The sequence below is a fragment of the Rhea americana genome, unplaced genomic scaffold (genome assembly GCF_003343005.1).
Source record: "Rhea americana isolate MKP2758 unplaced genomic scaffold, rheAme1 scaffold_536, whole genome shotgun sequence".
Lineage (NCBI taxonomy): Eukaryota > Metazoa > Chordata > Aves > Rheiformes > Rheidae > Rhea > Rhea americana.
In genome coordinates, this window is record NW_028186686.1 from 8,019 (window position 1) to 34,505 (window position 26,487).

The 26,487-nt window shown below is 36.1% G+C and overlaps 1 protein-coding gene across 1 annotated transcript; it reads right to left on the reverse strand.

Annotated features, from left to right (window-relative positions):
- Nucleotides 1-440: 440 nt before the first annotated feature.
- LOC146588155 (cilia- and flagella-associated protein 61-like) lies at nt 441-22,182 on the reverse strand (the record flags this gene model as incomplete). Its single annotated transcript, XM_085318459.1, has 7 exons — nt 441-532; nt 7,137-7,317; nt 9,316-9,448; nt 17,120-17,246; nt 18,524-18,591; nt 19,516-19,592; nt 22,102-22,182. Coding segments are annotated over 7 exons (759 nt in total), but the record flags the coding sequence as incomplete, so codon positions are not given.
- Nucleotides 22,183-26,487: the final 4,305 nt, after the last annotated feature.

The window sequence follows — 26,487 nt, forward strand, 5'->3', positions numbered from 1 at the left end:
TCCCCATTGGAAACTGCAGAAGCAGCACAGACAGAACGTGTGTTCTTTTAGTTCTACAGATTAAGGGGGAAAGCTGAAGCTATACTGCTGCCTTTAACAGCTTTGGTAGCTTGCTATCGGTAACAGATCTGATGTTTAGTAATGCAGTAAGGCAAAATTCTTTTAAAATTAAAAAGACTCACATTCTGTCTGTTCCTGAGGAACACTTCCTCTAGATCTGCAGAGCAGAGCCCACTTGAAGTCGTGTTTCCAACTCTGCTCTGTCTTCCAGAGCAGTTTCTGATCCAGTTTACTGTGTAACACCACCTATAACTGTGTGGGCAGATGTAGGGAATGGTGCAGGAGTGGAAACAGGCAGCACTGCTTGTCCTAGCAACCTTCCCCTCCTCTTCAATTTAGTCTTAAGAGCAGATCAGCATTGCTGTGTGCTGTGCTATTACCTGAATAGCTGCATCGTGATCACCAATACGTTCAAAGTTTTGAGATGGAACAGATTCTGCTTCTTGACTCCCTTGCTTGCTTTTATCTTCATCTGAGTAATGAAAAGAGTTAGTGCATAGAACAGGCTTAAAAATGTGAGCTTAACCATCAGAATCGCAGCAATAACTGAAGAATAACTTGTGCTAAACTGCCTCTATTGAAAGAATTTTTACTACCACAGTTAAAAGAGACATTTACTTAGCTAGAACTTCATCAGACTATTTGACCTTAAGACAAAATATGAGAAGGAGTTTTAAAACAAAAATTAAACAGGACACAGTTTGGAAGCAATTCCTGACCAGTATATTATGTGTAATAAATTATGGCCCTATCAGAAGAGAAAAATAGGAGTAATTAGTGTATCGACTGATATCTTCACTTCCATGTCTGCTTCTAATTTTTTTCCTGATGACTGCAAAGATGAGCAGGGCTCTTGATTCTAAAAGTAAATCTCCTACCAGGACTGAAATTCAGAACAAAGTCTGGCCCAGTCAGAACCCATACTTAGAGGAGGAAATAGAGATGAGAAACAGGGACTGAAATTCCCCTCTCAACTGCTAAATTTAACTAACCTCTTTAATCTCTGTTTCCTTTCTTATAAAAGGTGCCTGCTGTTTGATCAATCTTTCTCACTTTGTCTACTTCCACCTCTTTATCTGGTCTAAAAAAAATCCTCATCTGCTGCTTTCATTCTGTTCAGACACTCTGTTTAGATATGTGAGGCCAGATTTTATCGGGGAACTCCAAAGTGCAAAGTAAGATGTCCTAAGCATTCATTAGGCTGAAATTTAGGAACTCTAAGCAAAAAAAGATTTAATACCGTTTCTCCCACTGCCGTTTACCTGCCTCCTCCATCAGGTGCCTGCTGAGCTGCAGTGGCTAATGCCTGCCTTTGGGGCGCACACCTGCCTCCTCCCAGGATCCTTAGTCTGTCCAAAACATCGCAGTTCCCCAGACAGCTTTGGGGGACGGCACCAAGACCTAAAGGTATCTGCTGGCTCATTAGCGAGTTGCATCTCCCAGGTCGAGCCATGGCTGCTAAGAAGATTATTACCTTTGATTTTCAGCTATGGCCAGGAGCTTCTCCCCTGGATGCTGAAGGAACCACTTCAAAGCACTTTATCAGCTAGCAATTGCAAATCTTTTGTGTCATACTCAAGGAAAAAATAGGCACTGGTTGAACTGCATAATGAATGCCCACTGCAGCAGTGACCGCAGCTTTTGCTAAGCTTCTAAACATCAGCAACACAAAGCAGGAATAAAAGGGCTCCACTGAAAGGAAGGGCAATTTATAAAAATTTACCAAAGAGAAAAATATCAAATTAATGTAGAGCAAGCTTTAAATCTGCATAACAGATACATACCATCCTCAGTAACATTATAGCTGCATTCTAATTGAGTTCAGCCTAACCCGAGTAACACCTTTTTTGGCTACAAAATTGTTAACTAAGATGATAGGAGGAAATTCTAGCCAACAGATCAATCAATTTATATTTAATAATTGACTGATGTGATAAACAGCTATGGGATATGAGATACAACATATAGGTATGTATACATTATTTCTGGCTAAGTGCTTAAGCAATTTAAACAGCAAACATCTGTACGCCAGGGATTCCTGTTAAATACCAACGTAAATGTATTTTCTGCCGTTCTATTCCCTGGCTGGGGCCAAATCCAGAGCAGAGATAAATTAGCTTCATTATTTTGCCAATTGACATGAGCTGAGGATGCAGCCCAGAGTAATATCTTCCTATTTAAAATGTTTTAAAAAACAGGACAAAAATGTCCAAAACCATTCTGGAACATTTGGCTTTAATTACCTAACCAGTACAGGCAGGCATCTTAACTGTTTTAAGCTGCAATGCACAACAGTTCTGTAAAACTCTGCTGATATCCAACACCTATAGGACAGAACTGGCTACCAGCTTTTATAACATCTTCACGCTTGCTAGACAGCGAGCAATCACCACTGCAGCAAAGGCCACCCAGGTTTGGGAAAGCGGTTCCTAGCTCTGCATGGTGACAGATATTTCCCCTAAAGTCAGTGAAAGGGGACGGTGTTCAGAGGCACAGGTTATCTAATAACTCATCAGAAAGGTCACATTTTAAGTTAATGTTAAGGACCAATAATTTGAAAATCAGCTTAGAAAAGAAACATTTAAATACCAGCAAATCCTACATGTTACACCAAATAACCATCAGAATTACCAAAACAAAATGTCAGCTGCTATGTTTTTAGCCCCTGAATGCATCCTCAATAGTTTATTCTTTAAGCAATGACCCTCCTAATTTTACAGATATGTTCATAGTTTATTGTTTTTATATTTAAAAATAAAGTCTATGGAAATAAATTTTAATTAATAAACTCTTGAGATCATTGCTGCAGAGAATACATCATGATCCTTGCATTTGAGAACTCCAGCAACATAAGAATTTGGAAGTTTCTGAGCTCCAGGAGGAAGAAAAAAGCTTTAAAAAACACAGCACAACTGAATTCTTCACTCCTTTCTCTCTATTTTACCTTGGAAAAATCCATCTGAGTTACATTCACTGACATACGTTTTTTTCATACAATAATAAGCTTTTCTTTTTTAAAAAAAGCTCCAAGAATTAAAATATTTCAGCCCAAAGTATTTTTAAGAATCTGTTCTCTGGAAATCTGTTTCTCTATTAGTAGGAAAGAATGCAGATGCAATGTGCAGGGCAAGAGGAAATTCAGGGGTTAGAAATCACAGCTTCTCTAGGGGTATCACAGATGTGAGACTTCACAGAAATGATCAAATGTCGTCTTGATTAACCCAGCAACATTTCTCATTACAAACAGCCTTGCAGGTGTCAGAAGTTAATTAATACAAGCCTCTTGTTGTCATGTAAATATTGATATGTTGTTTCTGACTTTATACTAAAATGAAGACTCTTAATGGCTCCACCACCCACTACTGTTAAATGTAGCTGCATCGTTGTTGTTTACAAACATGCTGTACACACGTGATTGGGAAGAACATAAATACTGTTGCACTTAATGAAGTAGGAAACATGAATACAAAGCAAATAACTCTGTGATTGCTAGGTTCTTAGCAGAGGTAACAGTCAGCAGGATCAAAAAGCCAGTTCAACGTGAAGCCTGATGAAAAGCCCTTCAATCATTCTCATTCTCACTGCATCATAATATTTTCCAGCTACTAATTCATGACACCATATAGAGCAACAACCAAATTACTGTAATTACCATGAAATGTAAGTGGCATATCAATATTGTGTTAAACACAGATTTTTGTATACACTTTCATTATTATTCATAAAATAATAATAATTATTATTTTGAAAGGGAAAGTAATATCAAGCTGTGGTCTCTAGTACAAAGGTTAAAGCAAGGTAAATAGCTTGAAAAAGTCTCTGTACTAGCGTTATTTATACGGAAACATAAAATTATTCGACAAAGGAATGTAGCTTACATTTTTAAATCTCAGTCTCTGAATTCATTAAAAGAAACTTCATATCCTTTGCTGATGTAAGATGTCTAATGAAGCTTCACTGACTTTACATCTAGGGACAATTTGAAAGCAAATTTCCAGTACGGTACAATATAGAAATGGTACAATCACGGAAAGAGCATTCCTGTAACCATGTATATGTTACACAGTATAATCAAATATAAACATCTGAATAACACTATTATTATAAATTCAAAGGATATAGGTTTGCCCTGATACTTCAAAGACTTACAAATAGACTACTAGGATTCAACTGTTACATACAGACTCTCTGTTTACCAAAATCAAGACATAATTACCTTTTCAAACTACATTTTTAAGAAAATGAAAAAGTCAGAGAAGAGAGAAAATGCACTAATGTTTTTTTCCCTGTAAACATCTTTATTAAAATGGTGGGCTTTTTTCTTTTACGTTCTTAATAAAAAAATGAAACATCACTCTTTTCCTGGAAGTTTTTATGAATTACTGGTTAAATGACCTTTGAGTCATATCTACTGCAAAAATGAAACTTGAATCATTCAGAAAGAAAGAGTTTTTTTATTCAACTGTTTAAAAAAGATGGGCTTTTTATTTATAGTCTCAACTCAAATGCCTAACAAACAGTAGACAGAAAAGCTCCTTTTACAGCTATCATATAAAGCATACATTTTCAAAAAACTGTAAGAAACCTCTGTAACCTGTGACAGATTTACTATTCAACCAGTATTAGAAATTAGAATAATAATAAGATATATTTGATTTTTCCCCTTTCTTTTGCCTTTTGTTAAAATTCAGATACCATAGCCTTTAGTTTCCTTGTTTTCTTCTTGACTATATTGGGCAGAGACAATAATTCAAGACATCATAATATGGACAAACAACAGTCAAAAATGTTGCAATTGTTCATTTCTATTCTAAAACGTGTAAAGCCACCACAACTATTTTTATTACTATTCAATAATATCGGAATGAATATTCCTGAGTAATATATAGCCATTAGCTACCTCTAATTTCACTATAAAACTTCTAGTGGCTCTCTCTGTCTTTCTCTAAGAATGACACCAGAATCAGGCTCTTAACTGATAATAATCAGGTTCCTTCTCAAGTGTCTGTCTTTGAGATGCTTCCTGTTTGTGCTCAAGATATTTGAAAGAAAGTCTACCAATAATTCTCTCTCTTCCTTCCAAGGCTGCCCTTGAATACACCAAGCCTCAAATTTTTGGCTCTAGCACAAACAGGGCTGCATCTGCAAAGGTGGCATCTAAAGGCTGCCTGCAGGGCAGGCAGAAAGTAGGATCAGCAAGGTCATAACCGTACCTAACATCACTCTGTTGAGGAGATAAAACTTGGTAAATGGTTTAATACCATAGTAGTTCACAAGATCCACCATAAAAACCTAATCTGCCATTCCAAATGGAGGGATACTGCTACTTTTTTCAATCTTCCTTCAAAAGCAAGCATATAGCATTGCAAATCAAAATCAGCCATAAAAAATGTAATTTTTAAATGAAGAGGAAAAATAAAGATAATCTCATACGAGAATGCTAATCAGGTTGCTTAATAAGCTTCTGAAAGGCACTCAGATGCTACGCTGATGAGAGTCATGTAAGAACGTGAATAGAATTTTTTTTAAAATAGAAATTTTTCTCTAATAATAATTCTTATATACACATTATTTAAGAATTAACAGATCTAACAGCTGGATGGTTAAAATCTCTAACTATATACGCATTTAAAAGGCTGAGCAGTGCAGAATTTGTCACAAAATATGGGCCTGCATTTTGAGGTCCTTGGACAAGGAAAGCAGACATAAAAGTAGCTAAGGGATTTGCCAGAAGCAAATTTGACAGACTAGGTCCGTATATATGTCCAGACTTCCTGCTGATCGGGTCTGAGGTACTGCAGTAAAACAGGAGCCATAATGAGAAATGAACACCTCTCACACTTACTAGGTGTTTAAAATACTAAGTGATAATATTTGCAGTTTTAAAATGAAAGCTAGTTAGTACTTTTCAGCACATTCTCAGCTTTGTAAAGATCTAATCCTAAACCAATTTGCACAATTTACTAGAGTAGGTAGGACCTTTTCATATATTGTTTGTACCTGGCCAAATAGTGCAAGGGAAGCCCAGAATGCCAGGAAAGGAAACGAAAAACTAGTTTTCAGAAGATAAGAGACTATTATAAATGATCTGTCTTCCTCTCTGTCCTATTTATATTCTTAATATATGTCTGTCACCTATTTTGAAATAATACTCCTGAATTTCTAGGAGCATGGAATGACACAGGATAAGATAGCAGGATTTCTTAATCTTTTATTAGCAAGACTTTTCTTTGAGAGAAGTTCATAGGAATAGCAGGAAGAGAATTCTTTCTTCCCTTTTTGTGTCCCATGGTCGTCAGCTCTAAGATACCAGCTGGCGACTGCTCTGAGGCTGTCCAGCGGCCTTTTTTGTGTTCAGACAAGGAGATATGTAAAAATCTAACAGTACTTCTTTTAATGCTATTACTGTTAACTAATACGTAGCAAAATGTTGCTCTTCTGGACAAAAAAAAAAATCTCTTCAACACCGAAAAATAAAGATGACAATAGAAAACAGACGATATTTCCATTCCACAAACAGGTGACATATATTATTTGTAGTAAGGTGTCTTGTAGATGGGTTGTCATATCATGCCGTATAGAAAAATAAAACAAAGATAAGCTTGATCCCCCCAAATCTTGAAACCTTGGAGTAACACTGCAAACAATACGCAAAGAAAGCGGACACTGGACCACACAAGTCAACGGGACAGCATAACAGCCACAGTTAACCAGCTGCTTAAGCTGTCACTAGAACCAAAGTTCAAAATTACATCTTCAATTAATAGTACAATAGTAGCACACTAATGGGAAATTTACCCAATGCTTTAGCTTTCCAAAACTTGAAGCCCGTGTTCATTCCCTACCTCTATACCAAGGACAGCCTACAATCAGACAAATCCATATACATCAGTTCCCTAGGAACAGCAACCACTCTAGAAAGATCAGAACTATCAAAATTTCTTTCCTGAATTAAAAAAATGACAGGCAACTACCTCCAGAACAGTTGCATTCCTCTGTGTTTTTTTTCTGATACTTTCATATTCCAGCATTTTGCAATAACTTATTCAGAAGCTAGAAATAAATGCAGCTTGAACCTATATAGCATTTTATAACATAGATACCTTCTTGAAAGTTTGGTTCTTGTGGCATTTGGAGAATATCATCAGGATGTGGTTTACAGAGTCCATGGAAGGGCCCTAAGTCAAAACACTCGTGAAGCAAGGAAATATTTACTTGGGAGCATAAGCTCATGAATCCTACTGCAATGCCACCATCCTGAAACATAAAAACAATGTCACATTTTTATATGTAAATGTTCAGCAGCTCACTTTCGCTGAACAAAAAAATTGCTAAGTCATAAAAATTACAGTGATCAGTATCTGGCTATGCACAAGACAATATAAGGTACTATTTTGGCAAAAATTAAATTCAGCATTCTTTTTTAATTTTTCTTGCAATATGTGTACTAGATCCCCTACATTAGATGCTGTAATTGTTTGTTAGCTTCAGTTTGCAGGGGGACTGAGATTATTCATATGGACCAAATGTAGATCTATTGTCACAGTAAAACATTTATGACAGCTAGCAAAGAAAAAATGTACTTTTTTAACTACAGACTTCCAAAAATTATATAATTTTTCCTTAATTTAAAGTGTAGTTACAGTAAAACCTAGGTTTAGCTATCCCTAATGGTTGACTGATAATTACACACTACCATGCAAATACAACTGTGTTCAAATTGAAAAAAAATTATCTTCCTGAGAGAATGACTAATTCAAAAAAGTAATTATATACCATATAAACAGTATCTAATATAGTATATGGTATGTATTATATACAGTAATTATAAGCAATATAAATATTCTTAAGTTCTGAAAATGTCCAGAAATAGCCATATCTGAAAGACCAGTCTTTCAAAAAAAATGCTCTGGAAAGTATGAAAAGGACAAGAACCCTGTGATGCTGAAATGTTTGACTACTCTGCATTTGACTGCTACTGAAACTTTCCAGAAAGTTATACTGTTCAAAAAGAAAGACTGAAAAATAAGAATCAGCATGTTGGCCCTTCCCCCACCCCAAGCCAACCTGAAAAAAATTTTAGTACTCTATGCAACTTTCTGATAAAACACAAAATAATCAGAATTTTTTCTTAATATATATAATGAAAACATCCTTTATAAATACAATTAAAATCCAAAGGCTGGATTCGTATAGCTGTTTAATCAGGCCATCAGCACTTGAATAAAAATAAAGACTATATATAAATAGTTTATTTTTTCCCCAAACAACAAGTGATTGTTTGTTTGCGTAACTGAACAAAAGCTGGGTCGCTGCAGTTGTCTGGCTGCTATGTAATTTTAGGCCCAAGGCTCAGCAGAGGCTGATTAACCAATCCATCTACCATATGTGCAAAAAGAGGTTGCCAGCCTCATTCTCCGCAGGGAAAATTGGCATCTATCTTGGTTCACATGGAGGTGTCTTTCCAGTCTGCAGCAGCAAGTCTAAACTATGAAGGCCTGAAACACCTTTTGCTTGTGTCATATTGAGCTATAAACGTACAACAGAAATGTATTATTTATAAGATAGCCATTTGTGCTGTGCTATTACACTAATGGTTCATTGTTTCCCATTTGGCTTCCAGTAGAAGTGATTACATGCTAAGGTTTTCTAAAATCATTCGCCACAGAAAGCAGAATTCCAGAATTAGGAAGATTATGTTGCATTACTTACAAAACCACACACAATTACAAATACATAAAAATACTAACAGGAATTTTCAGCAGGATAACTTTTGCCACCTCTCTTTCTTATTTAAATTAATTCCTGGGTTTGTGTTTTCAATTCAGCCAAAATCTGGCTGCCTGAGCCAGGAAATGGAAAAAAATCTGGGGCATTTTTAACTGTGAAAGTATTATTGGCTACTAGTTCTCACATGCAATATTTATTTTACGGGGAATGAAAATTGGTCATCTATAATGCAAAATGTCTTAAATAGCTACAGAGCTGTTTCAAGATGACTTGTTCCAATTATTTGAAAAAAATCTAGAGAGTTATTGGGAATTGCAGCTTCATTAATTTAACAGGAGATATCACTCCTAAAGAATAGAAAGCCCTAAAGAAAATAGTGGAGGGCATTATGTAGATGCAAGTCATGGATTCCACCTTGCAAAAGTGAGCCTGATCTTTTTGTTCAGTAAGCTGCACTGTGAGCTGTTATTCACACAGGACATCATTAACATCATGCAAAGACAAAACTGTACACAACAGACTTACCTCGCCAACAACAGCCTGATTTTCTTCGTCTTGAGTTTCTAAGAGATCAACAAGGAAATATTCACCATAGATTTCTTTCAGAGTTTCACGGTGACGTGCCAAGATTGGCATGAGATCATCATGATCTTCCAATCTATGAAACAGAGATTACATCATGTTCTAAAGCTCTGCTATTCTTAAGTCCCATTCCTTCCGCTATATTGTGTTAGCATATTGACAAGTATTAAAAAAATCTCATCCAAAACTCCTAACCCTCAGCTGGGAGCCTCAACACCAGAGGGGAGACAGAGTCAACACAACTGACCTAGGAGCTCAATTGCCCAGGAGAGATGCTTGTCTTTTTCCAACGAAACATGAAGGTAGCCCAATTCAAAATTCTCTTGCCTAAGGCATGTTAGGCCAGATGAACCTGGACTTTTGGGCTCATTTACAATATTTATATTCAGTGAGTCCAATCATCAGCTGGTTGAAGTTGGCAAAGATCTCAAACAGTTACACTAGTGCAATTTATAAAAACATTTTTTTTTAAAAAAAGAAAAACAAAACAGTGCCTTCCTGTATGGGAGAAAGAGCACTGAATATTGTGTTAGATTACTGTTATCACACACAGTGGCACCATCACCCAGCAGAAATCAAGTCACTGTGCCTCTGTAAGGTCAAGTTAATGCTCTACCGCTAAAACAAATCCAAGGGCCAAAGTGCAATTACTGTATCCCTCTGCCACACGTGAGAGGCCTCTGCATATGCGGGAACCTGCAGCATCAAGGCTTTAATTATGCTTCCACTATTCCTGTCTCTTCTCCATACTGCCTTGGTAAAAGCTCTCTGCATAAAAGCTAATTTCCAACCAGTCCAGCTTTCACTTTAATCATAGAATCAGTAAGGTTGGAAGGGACCTCTGCAGATCATCTAGTCCAACCCTCAACCGACTGGCCCATACAGGGATCAAACCCGCGACCTTGGCGCCACACTCTGACCAACTGAGCTAAACCTTAACACCAATATAGGTCCCACCCCGTATGGGTTTTTACTTAAATAGACATAAACACTCTCTTTTCCATTAAATAACTTAATTTTAATTCTTAACCAGAATCAACACCAAGCCTTAACAATAAATTTCAATGCTTTTACTGTACAGAAAGCGTAAGGAAGGAATTCAACAGACATATGTGCTTGCAACCACAGCATAAAGGCCCATGGCAGAGTAGCTCTGACACAGAACTAGTTTCAATAAGAAGATGAAAGCTCTTTTCTTATTTATTTAGCTAAACACCATAACAAGTAACAGCAGTCCCACAGACAACTCTAAAACTAAAAAGGTAGTTATAAAAGTCTGGCTGTGATGGACACTGAGAAGGCATGACCTTTACTACCAGACTACACAATTAAGAAACCACTTTCTCCTCAATGTCATAAATAGGCTGCGACTAAGAGTGCTTCTAGTAATTTCAGCTATCATACGCGTGTGCAAGGAGCAGGATGAACGCTAACGGAGACGAGATGTAAACCGACGGGAGCAGACAGCTYGCTCCATTGCTGTGACTCCTTTGCACTTCCTGCGAGGAACAGCGACCAGCACAATCAGCTCTTTCCAAACAACAGAGGCTGCATGCTGCAATTACAGTTCACTCCCGCGACTAATTGCTGTAATGCGTAAAGATCTTCGCCGAGTCAGCGTGAGCCTATCCTCTACCCGCTCTGTGAACTGCAGCGTGCAGCCTTCTCTTTGGAATAGGCATCTTCTTGGTTATAACATTTATAACACTATTTAATCGTGCTTATCTTCTGAGGCTCATTTTTTCCCTCTGTATAGTTGTGACAGTCAATTAAAAAAGCAGAAGGATCTTCTGCTGCTGGCCAGGAACCTGACCCCACGAGCTCCAGGAGCAGTGCTGGAAAACCAAAAGCACACCAAAGCAAACATTTCTAACCAAAGGGCGTCCGTGCTCCCTCGTGGTGCTACCATACACACCTACACAGTAAGGAGACCTATAGGAGTCCGTGCTCCCTCGTGGTGCTACCATATATGCCTACTCAGTAAGGAAACCTATAGGAGTCCGTGCTAGGTCCTAAATACTAGATCAGTGTTTCTGATAAAAACAAAACCGGTACTTCGGTTGTGATCATGAAGCAATAGCAGAAACCTAGAAACCCTTTTGTTGGAGGTCTCTAATGACCTCTAGTGGTAAAGGGCGCACATTTGTTCCCTAAGGCACCGAATTCATTGCTGAAAAATCTTCGAAGAACCGAAGTCACATACTTTCAACCTCTCGGAAGCTTCATGCTTTGAAAACTCTTAGCTGTTATTAGAATCTCGCCTTCATTACTTGGGAGAGATTAAACCCCCTAATAAGTGTTTTCTGCAGATCACTGTAAGATCTGAGTGTATTTTATATTTTAAAATGTGCTGTTTCCCGGATAAAGGTTGTCCAAAGATAATAAAATACCTTCCCTTTAATGTTTTTGGTTCTCTCTATCTCTTAGCCAGATGACAGAAAACAAGACTAATATAAATACATCATGGAACATTTTCCTGCATTTTTAATAAATATTTTTTATTTTTTTTAATAGTGATTTACAAAATAAAACAAGGTAGAAACAAGATGTTTTTACAAAAATACATTAATCAGTGCTATACTTTCTGTTGCAAAAGGTCATTCACTTTAGCCTGAATAAAATCATAAAAAAATTATTTGCACTTCTTTCATTTTTATGTTTTAGGTGCTAGTACCATGATGATGGTAACACCTATCTTTTACACTGTGTTTGCTCACCAGTCAAAGCCCTAGTGATGCTTTACTAACTGTAAGCAAAGCACTGTTTGTTTTCTTTCCTCTTCTCCCCAATAGGGCAGTTGAGTAAGCCACATTAGTTCCCCTTTAATTTTTTTCAAGATACTGTTCAATTTCAAAGGGGTTTCATGTTTTGCTTCCTTATTTGAATAACTACCAACAGCAGGACAGACAGTCTAATATGCTTGGATTTTGTCTTCCTCTCTGAATTTTAATTTGGTTAAATTTGAATTTTTTAATTTGATTTTATTTCTCTGTTTTCACTATCCCACAAATAAAATGAATCAGGTAGTAAGATTTTTTTTTTATTCCCAGGTGAAAAAAAAAAAGAAAGAAAGGACCTCATGGTTCTTGAAGGATCTTAAATATTTGTTCTCTGGAGGCCACACTATGAATCTGAGACATGAAAGGATGATAATGTTTCTTAATAATCCAATGTCCTAAAGGTCTTGTAGCTACGAGCAACCCTTCACAATATGACTATGACTTTATGTATCTATCACTCCACATCCCCAATTTTCTCCAGCTAGAATATCATTTTCTAAATCTCTCTAAAATAAGATGTTAGTAGTGGAGTATTTTAAAAAAGTTCTCTTTTCTTTAAGAATTTTACATATTGTAGAAACAATAGTTACCTTACATTTATATTCTGAAGATATCTAGCCAGGAATCCTTATTAACACTTCACTCAGTTTTAGGAAAAACATTACTTTGCTTTAGGCTCCTATTGCTCAAGTTTATACATATCTAAATTCTCGTACCTATAATTTGGATACCTTAGCTCTGCGTAGGCAGCAGTTCAGAAAAATAAAATCAATTGATTTTACTTTTCTGGATTTTGRAGAAGTATTAATGTAAGCACAACTGGGCCAAAAACTGCATTTCTAACTTTATCACATGGTCCAAATTTCAAAGTACTGATAGACTTTGACATAAGATTGAAGGACAGTTTAAGTGCTATCACAATGATTGCTGCTGCTCCTACACCAGAATGAATGTGGCCTTCAGAGTAAGGGGACTTACCTTTCTACTAGGGGACTAGTGACCTCTTTTACTCTAATACCATTTCTTTTTCTTTCTTTCTTTTTTTTTTTTTTTTTATTTTTTTTTTTTTTTTTTTTTTTTCAGGCCATCTGTGTGAAAGCTCTCTTCTTACTCTTGTTACTCCCACTGCTCAGGAACAGCCTGCAGACAAGGCCTTGAACATCCTTCCATCCCTGATCCAGTTGCATTGACCTCTTTGTTTAGGTCAACCAAATGGGTTGTTTGGGCAGGATGGACAGTAAAGGAGAGCTTTTCCAGCTTGGAGTGAGTATCTGTTACAGATGGTCTTACTAACAGCCTTTTTAGCAGAGTGGATAAATGTTTAACTTGTGACCTTTAGGATGTCCCAAGTCACAGTACTATTCCATCTGATAGGAGTTTAAAATAATTTAATTCCTTTTCTAAAGGGCAGTCACGAGATTCTTTCATTCAGTTTTTAAGTTAAGAAAGTCAACTTCAGAATCCAACAGAGATGAATATTGTGACTGTCCACTCAAAACTGGGGATAGCCGTCAGTTGTGACAAATTTCCAAGCACCACACTTTTTAATTCTTTTTTTCAGTTTTAGCAAGAGTTTTCATTGCAATAAATTATATGTAAGAAAAAATGAACACCTGAAAATGTAACACAATATAAATCTTAAAAATTAGCTATAGAACTAATTCAAAAGCCTCCTCTAAAATGAAGTTCCAAGAAAAATCATTCTAATACTTTATATTTCAAATCAAAACAGTAGACTTTCTCTTCTTCTCAGGCAATAGCTCAAAGGAAAAACAGTAGCAAGGCTTTCTATTATCAGAACTTCACTACTTTAACATAATTAATTAGTATAGCAAATTTGTTATGTATTATGAAAATTCAAATAAGTTGAAGTAATTTAGGGGTAAAGGAATGGAACTGTATTGTCATTGAAATGTGTTGCTTTGCTGAGACAGATAATAGGTACACCACCTCCAAATTAAATGTTTTGCCAATATATTTATCAATGTGATGCTTCATTATGCTGATGCTCCAAGTCTCTTAAACCATTCTGCTCTGCAAAACACAGCATTACGTGAGGCCATGTAGCAAGATGCAGACAGTAATTTTGCGGATTGGTAGTACGTAGACAGACATGCAAAACTCGTGACAGTCAATGGGGCTCCACATGGAGTGCAATCATCTCCCTGCATACTACAAACTGTAGGAACAGGATTGTTTCATTTCTGCAGTTCCCCCACCACCACAAGGTTGTTTTTTTTTGTTTGTTTGTTTGTTAACATAATACCTTTTAATACAAAAGTTCAGCCAAATTCCCAAACTGAGAGAAAAAGCACAACAAAAGCATTCCACAGAAATGTAAATCTGTGATTTTTTACATATCTGTTAAAAAATAAGGATGACAAAATCTAAAGATAATATACCAGCAAGAAACTTAAATATAAAAGCTTAGTGGACTGTGTTCTGGCACACTACAAATTTATTTTGCATTATAAAGGTCAGTTTAAAAAATAACTTCAGAAAATAATGGTTAAGCAAAGTATCAATTTACTGCATTTTTTCTTCCTATAAGTAAAGGAAGAGGGAACAGAGATTACCCTAATCTCCTATCATTGACCCAGAACATGTTGCTAGGCAGGTGGCTGGGGACAGCTTTCACAGATAAGTCTCTAAAGGGTTTCCAGTGAATGTTACTATGGATGCCAATGAAGTACAAAGGTCAATACAGAGGAAAAGGAAAGGCAAAGCATCCCTTGAAAATATAATTTAGCTGACTCAAAGAATCTACTGATAGACAATATTTAAATATGAATTTTACATGACTGTGTAATTTAAAATAAATAAGCAGTTTTCTGCTTAGTTTTCTAATTTGTTTTTTATTAAAGCAAATCACTGTTATTACTCTTAACAAACTACAAAAATCCCAGGCAAGAAGGATCCCATTCTGTATACTGAAACAGCCTTCTTGATATTTCCAGTCAGAGCAAAAATATCTTCTATTGTTAATATCTACTGGCCATCAAAAGAATGTGTTTCAAATTAAATAAAAAACAAACATAATGAGCAGAATCAAGGGATATGGAAAACTTTTAACTTCTCAGGAATCAGTTTACTTACTAATACTTCCTCACTATTAAGGTTCCTTAACATACTGATAGATGACAAATTTCCAAGCACCACACTTTTTAATTCTTTTTTCCAGTTTTAGCAAGAGTTTTCATTGCAATAAATTATATGTAAGAAAAAATGAACACCTATTCTACCTGATAGATGGTAGAAAATTAAAAGGAAATACTTTTCAAAAGTCTATAGCAGGACTGTGTAAAGTGGTCCAGGTCAGACCTCAGTCCTTACGCTCAAAATGCTCAAAAAAAAAAAAAAAAAAGTCTCAGGATATCATGAACATGTAATAAAACTGATGGCTAAAGAGCACGATCCATCACTCTGTTTCAGGCTTATTCGGTAAAATTAAATTGTGTAAAACACCTATGACAGACAGATTTCTGTCAGAATCTAGTCCAAGACAGCAGCATCAACTACCCCATGAATAGGAAGTGTATTTACCCTGCCCAGAGACTTGCCTAATGCGGCATTAGCTCCCCTGTTAGCACTGGTCAGTATGGAGCACATATCAGTAATATATGATGTAGTCACCCAGGATGTGCTTGTCCCTAAAATGAGGACCATGACAGACTTCATCGATTTACACTACAAGCACTAGAAACCCTTCTTTAATCATACATATACTACATAAGCACATAGCAAGGCTTACATTTCAAAAAACAAAAACAACTCCAGAAAGAATCAGAATGAAAAAAAAAATTTAATGCATAAAATACTTCCCTACATACACTCCTCCCAGTGTGAAGAGGACAAGTGAGTGAATCAAAATGTGACAGATATACTTTGAATGCACTACAGAGAAACATTTGTATAGTGAGAGAGTGTATGGTCCTGCAATTTATACAGCAATTTCTATGAATTTATACAGAAAAATTCAAGGGCTAAACAGGGCAGAAACTCTGCATTTTCAGTTTACTGTACACAATGCTGGCACAAGCACAGAAAGCTGTGATTTGGCATAGGCAGCAGAATTCAAATGGCAGGAAAAAACAGAGTGGTAATAGTCAATGTGCAGCTAGACAGCAGCAGGCAAGGCTGCTAGAGAAATATGCATCTCTATCTGGTATAGGCTACAGCAGCTAAGCAGGTAGACTCTGAAATATTTTTTTCTTTCTTGACTTTTTAAACGACATTTGTTATTAGAACCCCAAAACAAGAACAAAGCTGTATTAAAAGGAGCTTCGTATGAGCATATCGTGAAGGAGTCTTTGTTCCAAGCTACACACATTGAAATAGATGACACAATGGAAGAAAAAGAAAAGCAGGTACAGTACTACTAATAGCAGTGTTACTCCATTATCTTCTTAAGATACCTGAGCAACACTGAGGAGACCTGCTCCTCTGAAACACCATGAGAGAAGATGTACAAAAATGACACTGAAAAAACTGCAGGAAACCAGAAGGGTTACTCCCATGTTTGAATGATTATAGGAACTATGGACTATTATGTAATTCCTTTAGCTGATAAATCCTCCTCTTCAGACTTTGCTTAACTGGTTAGAATATGACATAACAACAGAAATGAAAATTTACTTGTAATATGCTCCAAAAGACATGGAAACTATAGTAAAAAGCTCAAATGCATTCAGTAAAATATGCCGCAATGTGATTAAGCCAATAGATTCACAGAATAAACATCAATGCTGAAAATTTGATTTTTTTAAATAAAAAAAAATTTACAAAAAATACAGTTAACTTTGTGATGAAGTAGAATAAAGACAGCACAATCATAACACAAATATTTAATTAGGCGATCCAGGAAAAATGGCAGTTGAACTAAGATACTGATGTGATAAATCAAAAAAGAATTTTTTTTAAATTGACCTGGACATACTCACAGAGTAGGAGAGCCAGAACCGCATTACCTTGCTTTGCGAACGTACAGCTGTGGGTAATACTGATGCCTGTGGCACACAAGCAAAGAAAAGTTTGGATCCACTGTGGAACTTGGCATAGTTGTCATCTCTTCAAAGATATTTCCCAAGGCTGAGTCTGTGATCGACACAAATCTGTTAGGCGTAACAGAGGATCTGCATTATGTCAACTTTTGAATTATCAACAAAACTGTTTGAGGAAAATTGAGTTTGAATTTAAATCACATATGGCATAATGCTCTAAGTCTTTTTAAGTTAAGCAGTGAAGCTGAAATGGCAGTAGTAAAAACGTGAAAGAATTGTTAATAGATTAACTTGCTAACGATTATTCAGTCAATTCTTTTAACTTCTCCAAATAATCAATGTCTATTTCCTTAGTGTCTTGTAGGACCAAGGGTGAGAGCTCAGTCAGCCCCCAGCATCCTAAACCTGAATGAACTTCAAAGTAATCAGAAATTGGTAGGATCAAATCCCTACAGAAAAAAAACAGTCTAATGACCAATACTATATGCCACTGGAGAATCTCCTTCTCTTTGTCAAGAGCTGTTATGCTGAAGCAAAGCTTAGATTTGTTGTTAGGGTAGTTTCAACAAAAAACTCTTATTTGGTTATTGTTTTCTGTAGCTGACATTACACTAGTAAGGCAGTTGTATAACATGACCTGGAACTTAAGCTAGGTGGAAATCAATGTATGAGGAAAGGCTCCAGTTCGCTTCAAGGAAAGCTCCAAGCAAAAATTAGCCATTAACCAGATGCTTGGTTTAACAGTCTGAATTCAGGACTTTATTTCCAAGTTACACACTGTTCTCTGAACAATGAAGCTAATAAAGACCCATCTCCTGATGCGCATTCTCCATCTTTAGTACCTTGGCTAGTTTCTTATCTCCTACACTCCTCTCCCACCCTAGAGAGTCCTCTCCTCCCTCTATATCCACTTGAAAAGAAAGTATGTGATGTGACTGGTTCAGATGTATGGGTATGATGACTGGAGTACAAATACGCATACATATGCTGAGTGACCTGTTAGCCACTGTCTGTCAGAGTATGAACACTGATTTCAATCCCTTACCGCTACTCAGCCACAACTTCATAAAACTTGTAGCAATTTATTTCTGAGATCTCTACTTCTCTGTTTAAATTTGCCTGAAAAAGTTATGAGTTCAAAGATTATATGAAATGGACAGACTGCTGAATGGACTGCTGGAAAGAACCTGTAACTACATAAATTCCTTTTACAAGGGATAAACATTAAAGGATATTTTAGGATTGCATTTTCTGCATATTTAGAAAATGACTGTTCTTAGTATATGAAAAAATAACACAGTGTACATTAATGATAATGAGATTTGAAATTGTTCTCATTAATTTAAGAATAAAATGGTATTAAATTCTTACCTAAATTCTCATCAGCTGGTATGAAGAGAAGCACAAATTGCAGTTCTGGAAGTATATTAAAAATCGTCCTGGATAAATAACATAATTATATTCAGTCATCAATCATTACACACTTTAGATATAACAGCAAGCCTTTTAATGTAAGAAATTTACTCTCCAATGTTTCTAATCTTCTTGCACCAATCCACATGGCTCAAAATTAAAACATTTTATTTGTCACAAATAAGATGGTATGAAAATCATCTGGGGTTTTTTTTTCTATCCCATTTTTCTCTTTAATCTGCCAAACTTTAGACTTCATACTTCCTCCTTTTTATATCAGTTCCCCAGTGGAGAAAAAAATTAAAGATGCCAGATATCTGCTGGCAGATCTCTGACCTAGCATCTGGATGAGCTTGCTTGACATCTCAAAGTAACTGTAAATTTGACAGCAACAGCACCAAATGCAATTTACTCTGTTTATGTAGGGATGTTTTAAGCTATACCAAATAACCTGAGCACTTGTTTGACTACTGAGCTAACACAATGATATATAGGGCTGTTTGTACTGTACAGTTTGTAGTCTCTTTACTATTTAATCTGTAGCTAACAAACTTCAAAAGACCATGTGAACAATCATTTTCCAGAAAGCTTTTTAAGCTTTCTGCTCAATCGTACATTTTAATCTTTCTTTTTCCTAAATTTCCACTCCTAAAAATCAATATGCCTTGCAACTGCAGTACTGATATTTCTGCAGAAAATTATAGCAAAGATACAGCTAATGCTTAACACTGTTTGGAAAAAATATACTCAGAACTGGAACAGTTTGGTTTCAAAGCCAAGAGTGCGTATTTGATTAATACATGGCTATGTTTTATTATCTTCTGAAACTGTTTAGAGTGACAGCTAATTCTGATCCAGTGTTTATCTTGGGCATTTTTAATTCCATAGCCTCTCTAATGATGGGAGGAAAGTGTACAGGCTTCACTACAGAATGTTACACATTAACTTACCTAACAATTTCTTGGGAACATCCAGCTGCATATTCTTCTCTCGCCACAAAAAGATGCAAGAACAATGTGTTCAAAGGCTGCAGTACAAGGAAAGAGAGTCTAAACACCATGCATACAGTATTTATTAAATCAATCCACATGTTTATATGCACATTTATTTCCCATTTATATAATCTGCATGCAAAGTGAGTAGCTTCACATATATGAGTAAATTGTTGCCTTCAGAGTCTCTTGGTAGACAAAGCTATGTGCATAAAGGTTCTTTAATATCACAATTTGTGCTTTTGTAATATTTTTGATAATTGATTTACACTCCAGCTGACTACCATTAGAGTACATTCTACATGCATCATTGTTCTTTTCAGTTAACAATGTTAATTCAACACTAACAATATTTTAATTTAACAACAACTAAATCTTAGCAATATTTAATTTAACATTTGGCTGATGAAAAAAGACTTTTTTTTCTTTCTAGGTTAAAAAAAATTTCTCACATACTCCAAAACTTACTTTCTTTAAAAGAAGGAAGAAAAATAACAGAAGCTTAAGATTACATCATTAGGCACATTTATATCTGCAGCCAGAAACAGGGCAGAGTAAGACTCCAGTTAACCTGGAAAATATGCTTTCCAGCAAAGAAATACCCTTATATTGGAACAGTAACTGCTGTTAATTCAGCTGTTTTCTCTTGCATATTTCCTCCAAGTGTTGAGGCAATGAAGGTCCATCTGTAAATGAGGTATTTCTATAAAAATATTTTAAATAGGAAAATTTCTAGTCTTCTGAATAGTTAAATCTTCAATTAAATGTAATGGCTAGAGTCACCATTGAATTTTGGCAAGAATGATTTTACTAGAGGTCTGTAGTAATGGAACAGCATAAAGACTACAGGCTGTTGTAATGAATAAACATCAAGAGCCATTTCTAAAATCAGACTTCTTATGTATTTTTGTAAAATGTGAAAGAGAAAGGAGTAAAATAAAGTAATGGTTTGGTTTTGAGGCCCAAGAGGACGACCAGGAGGCAAGAATTTGACTTGTAATCAGTTCTGAATAGCAACGGTAAACAGACAATCCTGAAAAGAATCTTCTCTAATTACATTCTGCACCAGCCAATTCATAATTTAGACCCTTAAGCTTTCTCATCACTTCTGATCTCTACAGAGACAATTCTTGTCAACTACACTTTTAAGAAACTCTATTTTCAGAAAGGTCTCAATTTTACAAAGCACATCAGCATAGATTTAAACTGCAGTTAACCGACAATATCTCATAAAGTTATAACTCTGAACATGTTCAGTTGTTTTGCCAGAGCAGAAGCATAAAGTATCTACTGAATGTTATGTAGAGATTTTAGAAAATAATCTGTTTTAGAAAAACAAAGGTTCCTCTGCTCCTTGATTCAGGATCTTTCACTCCTGTTTACTAGCAGGAACTAACTAACATGCTCAAGCTTTCTTTTTTTCCTTTTTGTTTCTTTTTCTCTTTGCATGCCCCTGCGCTCTGATGTCAGCTGCAGCTTTACTGCAAGAGATATTGTCAAGCGCACAGCCTGAGGAAGAGCTTACACAACTGACAGCACAGCACGACCCAACACAAGCAGCTGCAGCTGCACAGTAAATGAAGTGGTTGTGCCTGCCATATGCCTGTACACAAAGTGCTGTCAAGTGACAAAGAAAACAGATTATAAGAAAACAGCATGTTTTTTCTACATTCTCTTTGATTGTAATAATTTTCATTTTAACTGCACATACACCATTTTCAAATGCAACTGCTGACTTGACAGTTTTGCTACAAGCCGTTGTTTAACATCATCCAAGACAACACTGGAAAAATGATGAACAAACTGACCAGACAAAATTTCCATACTGCCAGTATATTATTTTGGCATATACTGCCTAAGGTTTGAGTGAGGTTAACATTTTCCATTTTTTTTCAACAATTGTAGATCCAGTTCCCACATGGACTGAATGATGAGCAGCAGTTGTATGCTGAACTTCTTAGTGCCTGGCTCTAGGAAGGAAATTCATAAACCTGACTGAGGAGCCCATATGAAAACTGGTATCGAATAGAATGGAGTGCAGGAACCGCCACATCCAGCACTGGACAAGTTAACTCCAGAACTCACCCATTAAATTAGTATTCCATTCTATAAACTAGAAAGCCTTACTCCAGAAGGTGAGAAATGTGGATTTGAAGTCCCTTACAGTGAGCAGAATGTTAGAGCAAGGTCTCTATCTCCAGGAAAAATGCTCTGTTAGATGACACCAGAGCTATACAGGGTTTTGAATGAAATGTATTGGTGGCAGCTATGATTCATATTGCTGTCAGTACTATCAGGGTACACTAGACATGTCCTGGGCATGTCTAGCAAAGGACTCATCTTGCAAATCCCTAATGGCCTCTGTCAGAATGGCAGAAACCTTAAGTTACTTCAGTGGCAAAAGTATGAACTTCTGAGCAACTGAGAGTTTAGTGAGGAATCTAAGTGCCTAAATTCTACCTAAATTATATTTTAAATTCCTATGCCTATTTTTATATGAGCGCCTTAAGTGAAAACTCAACTAAAATTACGCAATTTACTTACAGTGCACTTGTTAATGTAGTTTTCATGTAAGAATGATTCCCAATCAGACTGATCAGTGATATTCCAATTTGGATAGTCCAAAAACAAAGCATGGGCAATAGACTCTTTCTTCTTGTTGCTGAGAGTCACAGCAAGATTTGATTTTTCTCTGTTAAAACAATTTTAATGCAGAAGTTGAAGAAATTACATTAAAAAAATGTGTAGGGAAGTCTTACACTTGATAACCAGGATGTGTTCTGGAAATATTCAAAACAGACACAAAAGTTGTCATAAGGATATAATGACATTAAAATAGTTGTTTGTAGTTCCCATTCATATGTCCATCTGTCACGCTGGTTGTGCATGTCATATACACTGAGTATGCCCAGATTTCAAAATACTAACCCAGTAAACAATGCAAATATAAAGTAAGTTCTGTGAATGACCAAGAAAAATATTTATCATTTAAAAATATTAGCAGTGAAATTCCTGAGTTATCAAACAGCTATACTCACACTCTATAGTTTCTTGCTAAATAAATAACTTCAAGAACAAGTTTGCTCTTAACAGGTTCTTTCTTACTTTCAATAAAATATCTGTATTATTGCTGAGACAGTCCTATTTTTGCTGTTTTGCATGGACTGAGAGCAAATCCTGCATGGATGAAGGCTGAAACCTGACCTCAGAGTACCCCTAGGTGGATTCCTAAGCAGTAGTCAGCCTGCTCAGAACTCAGTTGTTAAGGTAAAGGGTACCTCGAGGGCCACAGTTTCAAAAGCACCTTAGAATAAAAGGTGAGTAAATGTAAATAATGCATTTCACAACTGGGCTAAGTCAAAAGCCCTTGGACAAATAAAATGTCCTGAACTAAGAGGTACTGTTCTGAGAGAACATTGTAGACCCTCCTCCAATTTCAGATTTGTCCTTTCATTCATAAACTCATGCTGTACTCTTTCCACAAGCCTGTATCTTTCAGACCTAACATATAATACCTCTCACTTCAGCAGAGAAACTGGAACAAACTTATTGTCATAAATTCTAACTTTAAATATAATTTTCAGTTATTCTTCAAACAGGGTTCTTTATATGCAATACACAGATGTAAACATAAGTTACAAACTTTGAAGCTTTTTGTTTGTGGGGTATTTTTGTTTCTGTTTTTTAACTAGATGTATCTATCTTGTTCTCCCAAGCTGACAGTGTCTGACAAAAGGGGCAAATATTAAAGGCAAGTCCTTCCCTTCCATATGCCTCATCTCTTAAAGTATACCTCTAACTAATAGAAACCTGGTATACACACATGAACAATTTACATACGTGCACGATCTGTCCCTTTGCATCTCCCTTTTATGTCACTACCTGTCTATTTAAGATACACTAAATAAAAAAGAATCTTCTTTGATTGTCTTGCACTGACATCTCTGTAGACGAGAAAAACTCTTTATAAAGCAAGTTTTATATTATTTTCTCCTTCTCTTCGTTGTTTTCCTTTTTTCTCTCTCAATAAATTATCATTCAGAAATGGGGAAAATAAAGATCACTAGATTTTAGACCCTCAGTCATACGTCTCTCTTGTCTTCAAGTTCTCCAGACTCTAATCCTGCTCTTGCATGTACTCAGCCTAACTACCATGCATAGCAGCATAGAGCATATAATTCAGCCTGTCAGACCTCTAAAATTAACCACATTCAAAAGAGCTCAGAGGCTCAAGCCTCAATAAAGCTTCATTACCCAAATCCTAACTTGATGTTAATACTTAATTCCAAACATTTATTTATTTGGTGGATTTGGAAATGATAATAATTAAATGATTTTTCTAACCCTCAATTACTACATATTTGCTATGCAAGAGTTAAATGTTCCCTCTGCTTTGTATTTTTTCTCATAATTCTATTTTTCCCAAATAGCTGGTATCTATTTCCCTTCAAAGACAAATGCAAAAAAAGCTTGAAATGACCCACTGGCATTTCATGCACTCTGTGTACTATACATCACTGCACAGAAAAGAGTCTCTAGTATTGCACATACTATAGCAGAAGGCTTCCACAACGACATGCTTCTGCTAATGGTTTTGCCCTGCAAAAAGCTAGGATACAGATGTCCTGACATAGGGGATATTAAATATCTCAGTGGTAGAAAGTACAAAGGAAGAGGCACATTGAAACATGCACTTTACAGCAGATGGAGAGAGTCTTTCTCCCAAGACAGAACAAGAGAGGCAAAAAAAATCCCTAACAACTCTTTTCCTTAAGGGGAAACTGGTAGAGAAGGAAAATGTTTGGACATAAGCAAGGAAAGAGAACAGAAGAGTCATGGCCACACAGCAATCAAAATCCCCGATCCCTGCCCCTCTATTTCAAATACTCTCCAGTTGACAAAAGGCCTCAATTAGATGAAGCAGACAGCAGACCTTGTAATCTAATGGTTTTATCATATAATATTCAGAAGTATTTCTTCGGAACTTTTATAAAAAGTAAGGTAATATAGAGTCAAATCCTGTCCCCAATACTTGCTGCTGTGAGCCAAGGTAGCACAGTAATGCACATTTGTAGCACAAAGGAGATGGAAGCAGATTTTCTTTCCCTTTTAATGAGCTGCATAAAAAAAAAAGCATTATGCTACACTGTGTCAAGGCTCATAATATCTATCTGCTCTTTTAAGGATAACCCAATTTCTTTAAGTTTCCTGCAAGAATGGTAATACAATGTCCCTAAACAGTTACTTACAAAAGATATATGACATTAATCCTTCCAAAAGTTTTTTTTGTAGAACTGCTGATGAGGCTGATAATATCAGGAATATCATGTGATTCTGTCCTTCTGGCACTGACTACTTCTGCCTTTCCTCTCGATGAAGTTATTGTAGTCATTTTATGGACTGTAACAAAAAGAAAGAAAACATTGTTGTTCTAGCAGATCCTGTAGCAATTTGTTGTTGAATGTAGTTACTTGAAATGGAATTTTTAAAACATGGAGAAGATTGCAATTTAAGTGCCTAATTCCTGTAGGCCTCTGCATGTATACCTGACTACTCCTTGCATAGAGCTACAGCTTGCATATAGTGCACATGTGGAAATACTGATACCTACTGTACGTATTCCACATGCTACACAGAACTATTTTTAATGGACTAAAAACTAGTTTTGCATCTATTTATTTAAAGGCATTCACATGCTACTTATCAGAATAGTACTCACTGTTAGTCATTTCAAATTATTCATAGCTTTCAGTCTAGTGAGTTGGCAGAATCAGCTCAGAATAATAATGTCATAATAATGTTAAGCAGCAACCTCAAATAAGTTAAGTGCATTTTGCCCCAAACTGCTCAAACTTCCTTTTTAAGTCAACACTGATGTTTAAACTTCAGAAGGAATTGAAAGCTCTATGGCTTCTCTGACCAGAAGGAAAATATTTGTGTGGTTCAACTTCTGCATAGTTTGTCAGCTCCCAAGTGATTTATTAAGATGTCTACCAATTTTGTAACATAGATGGCAACAGGCAGTCAGCCCATCTGTGATTATCACTAACAGTTCACTTATCTTTCAGCTGTGTTGCCACCCATTATTGTATAGACGGACTATATCCTGTTGTAACAAATAAAAATTAGGCAGGTAAAAATATAGAAACGGAACCAACACAGTCATTTACTGCAATTTCTTAAATACACGTGTGTAAAAGACCACATTGTTAATTCAAAAAAAGAAAAAGTCTATATAGCCAATACATCTAGACTAGAACTCTTTTACCAATTGACCCAATACAACAGCCATTTCCAACAGTGGCTCCAAACCCAGATATGATGGCAATACCTGAATTATGCTCCACAGATCCCAACTAAAATGAGATAATGAAGGAAATCCTGAATTTAACATCTTTTATATACAAAGTCATGTGTACAGCTACATCTTTCACACACAGTCAAGAGATTATTGTATGTAATACCAACAGTCTCAGTCATGCAAATTTATGTTTGCAAAAGGCCCCTGGCTCCAACCTGGCACCAAAATATCTTCAGCAGGTCTTAATGCACGGGCTTAGTGGACAGAATTGTTATGCAGAAAGAATCCAATTTTGGTTTGCATACCTGGGAACATACTACTGTTCTGCTACTGAGAAGAAAGATGAACCTCATGAATCTCCCCCCTAATGACTACAGCAGAAATCTCTGTCTTCCTGCTGTCAGCTGAGTGCGAGATCTTTCTCTACATACAGAAGTATCATGTATGTCCACCATTTTTAACGTCTATACAGAAATAGTTACGGCCACTGCCTCTCAACTGTCTCATTCATCCAGCTAGGCTTGAATGTACTTACTTAATATAGATTATGACAATAACACCTATCAAAAAAAAAAGACAATGACTTATGTAGGCAATTTCTCTAGTGTCTTAAGTTGTAAGACATGTAC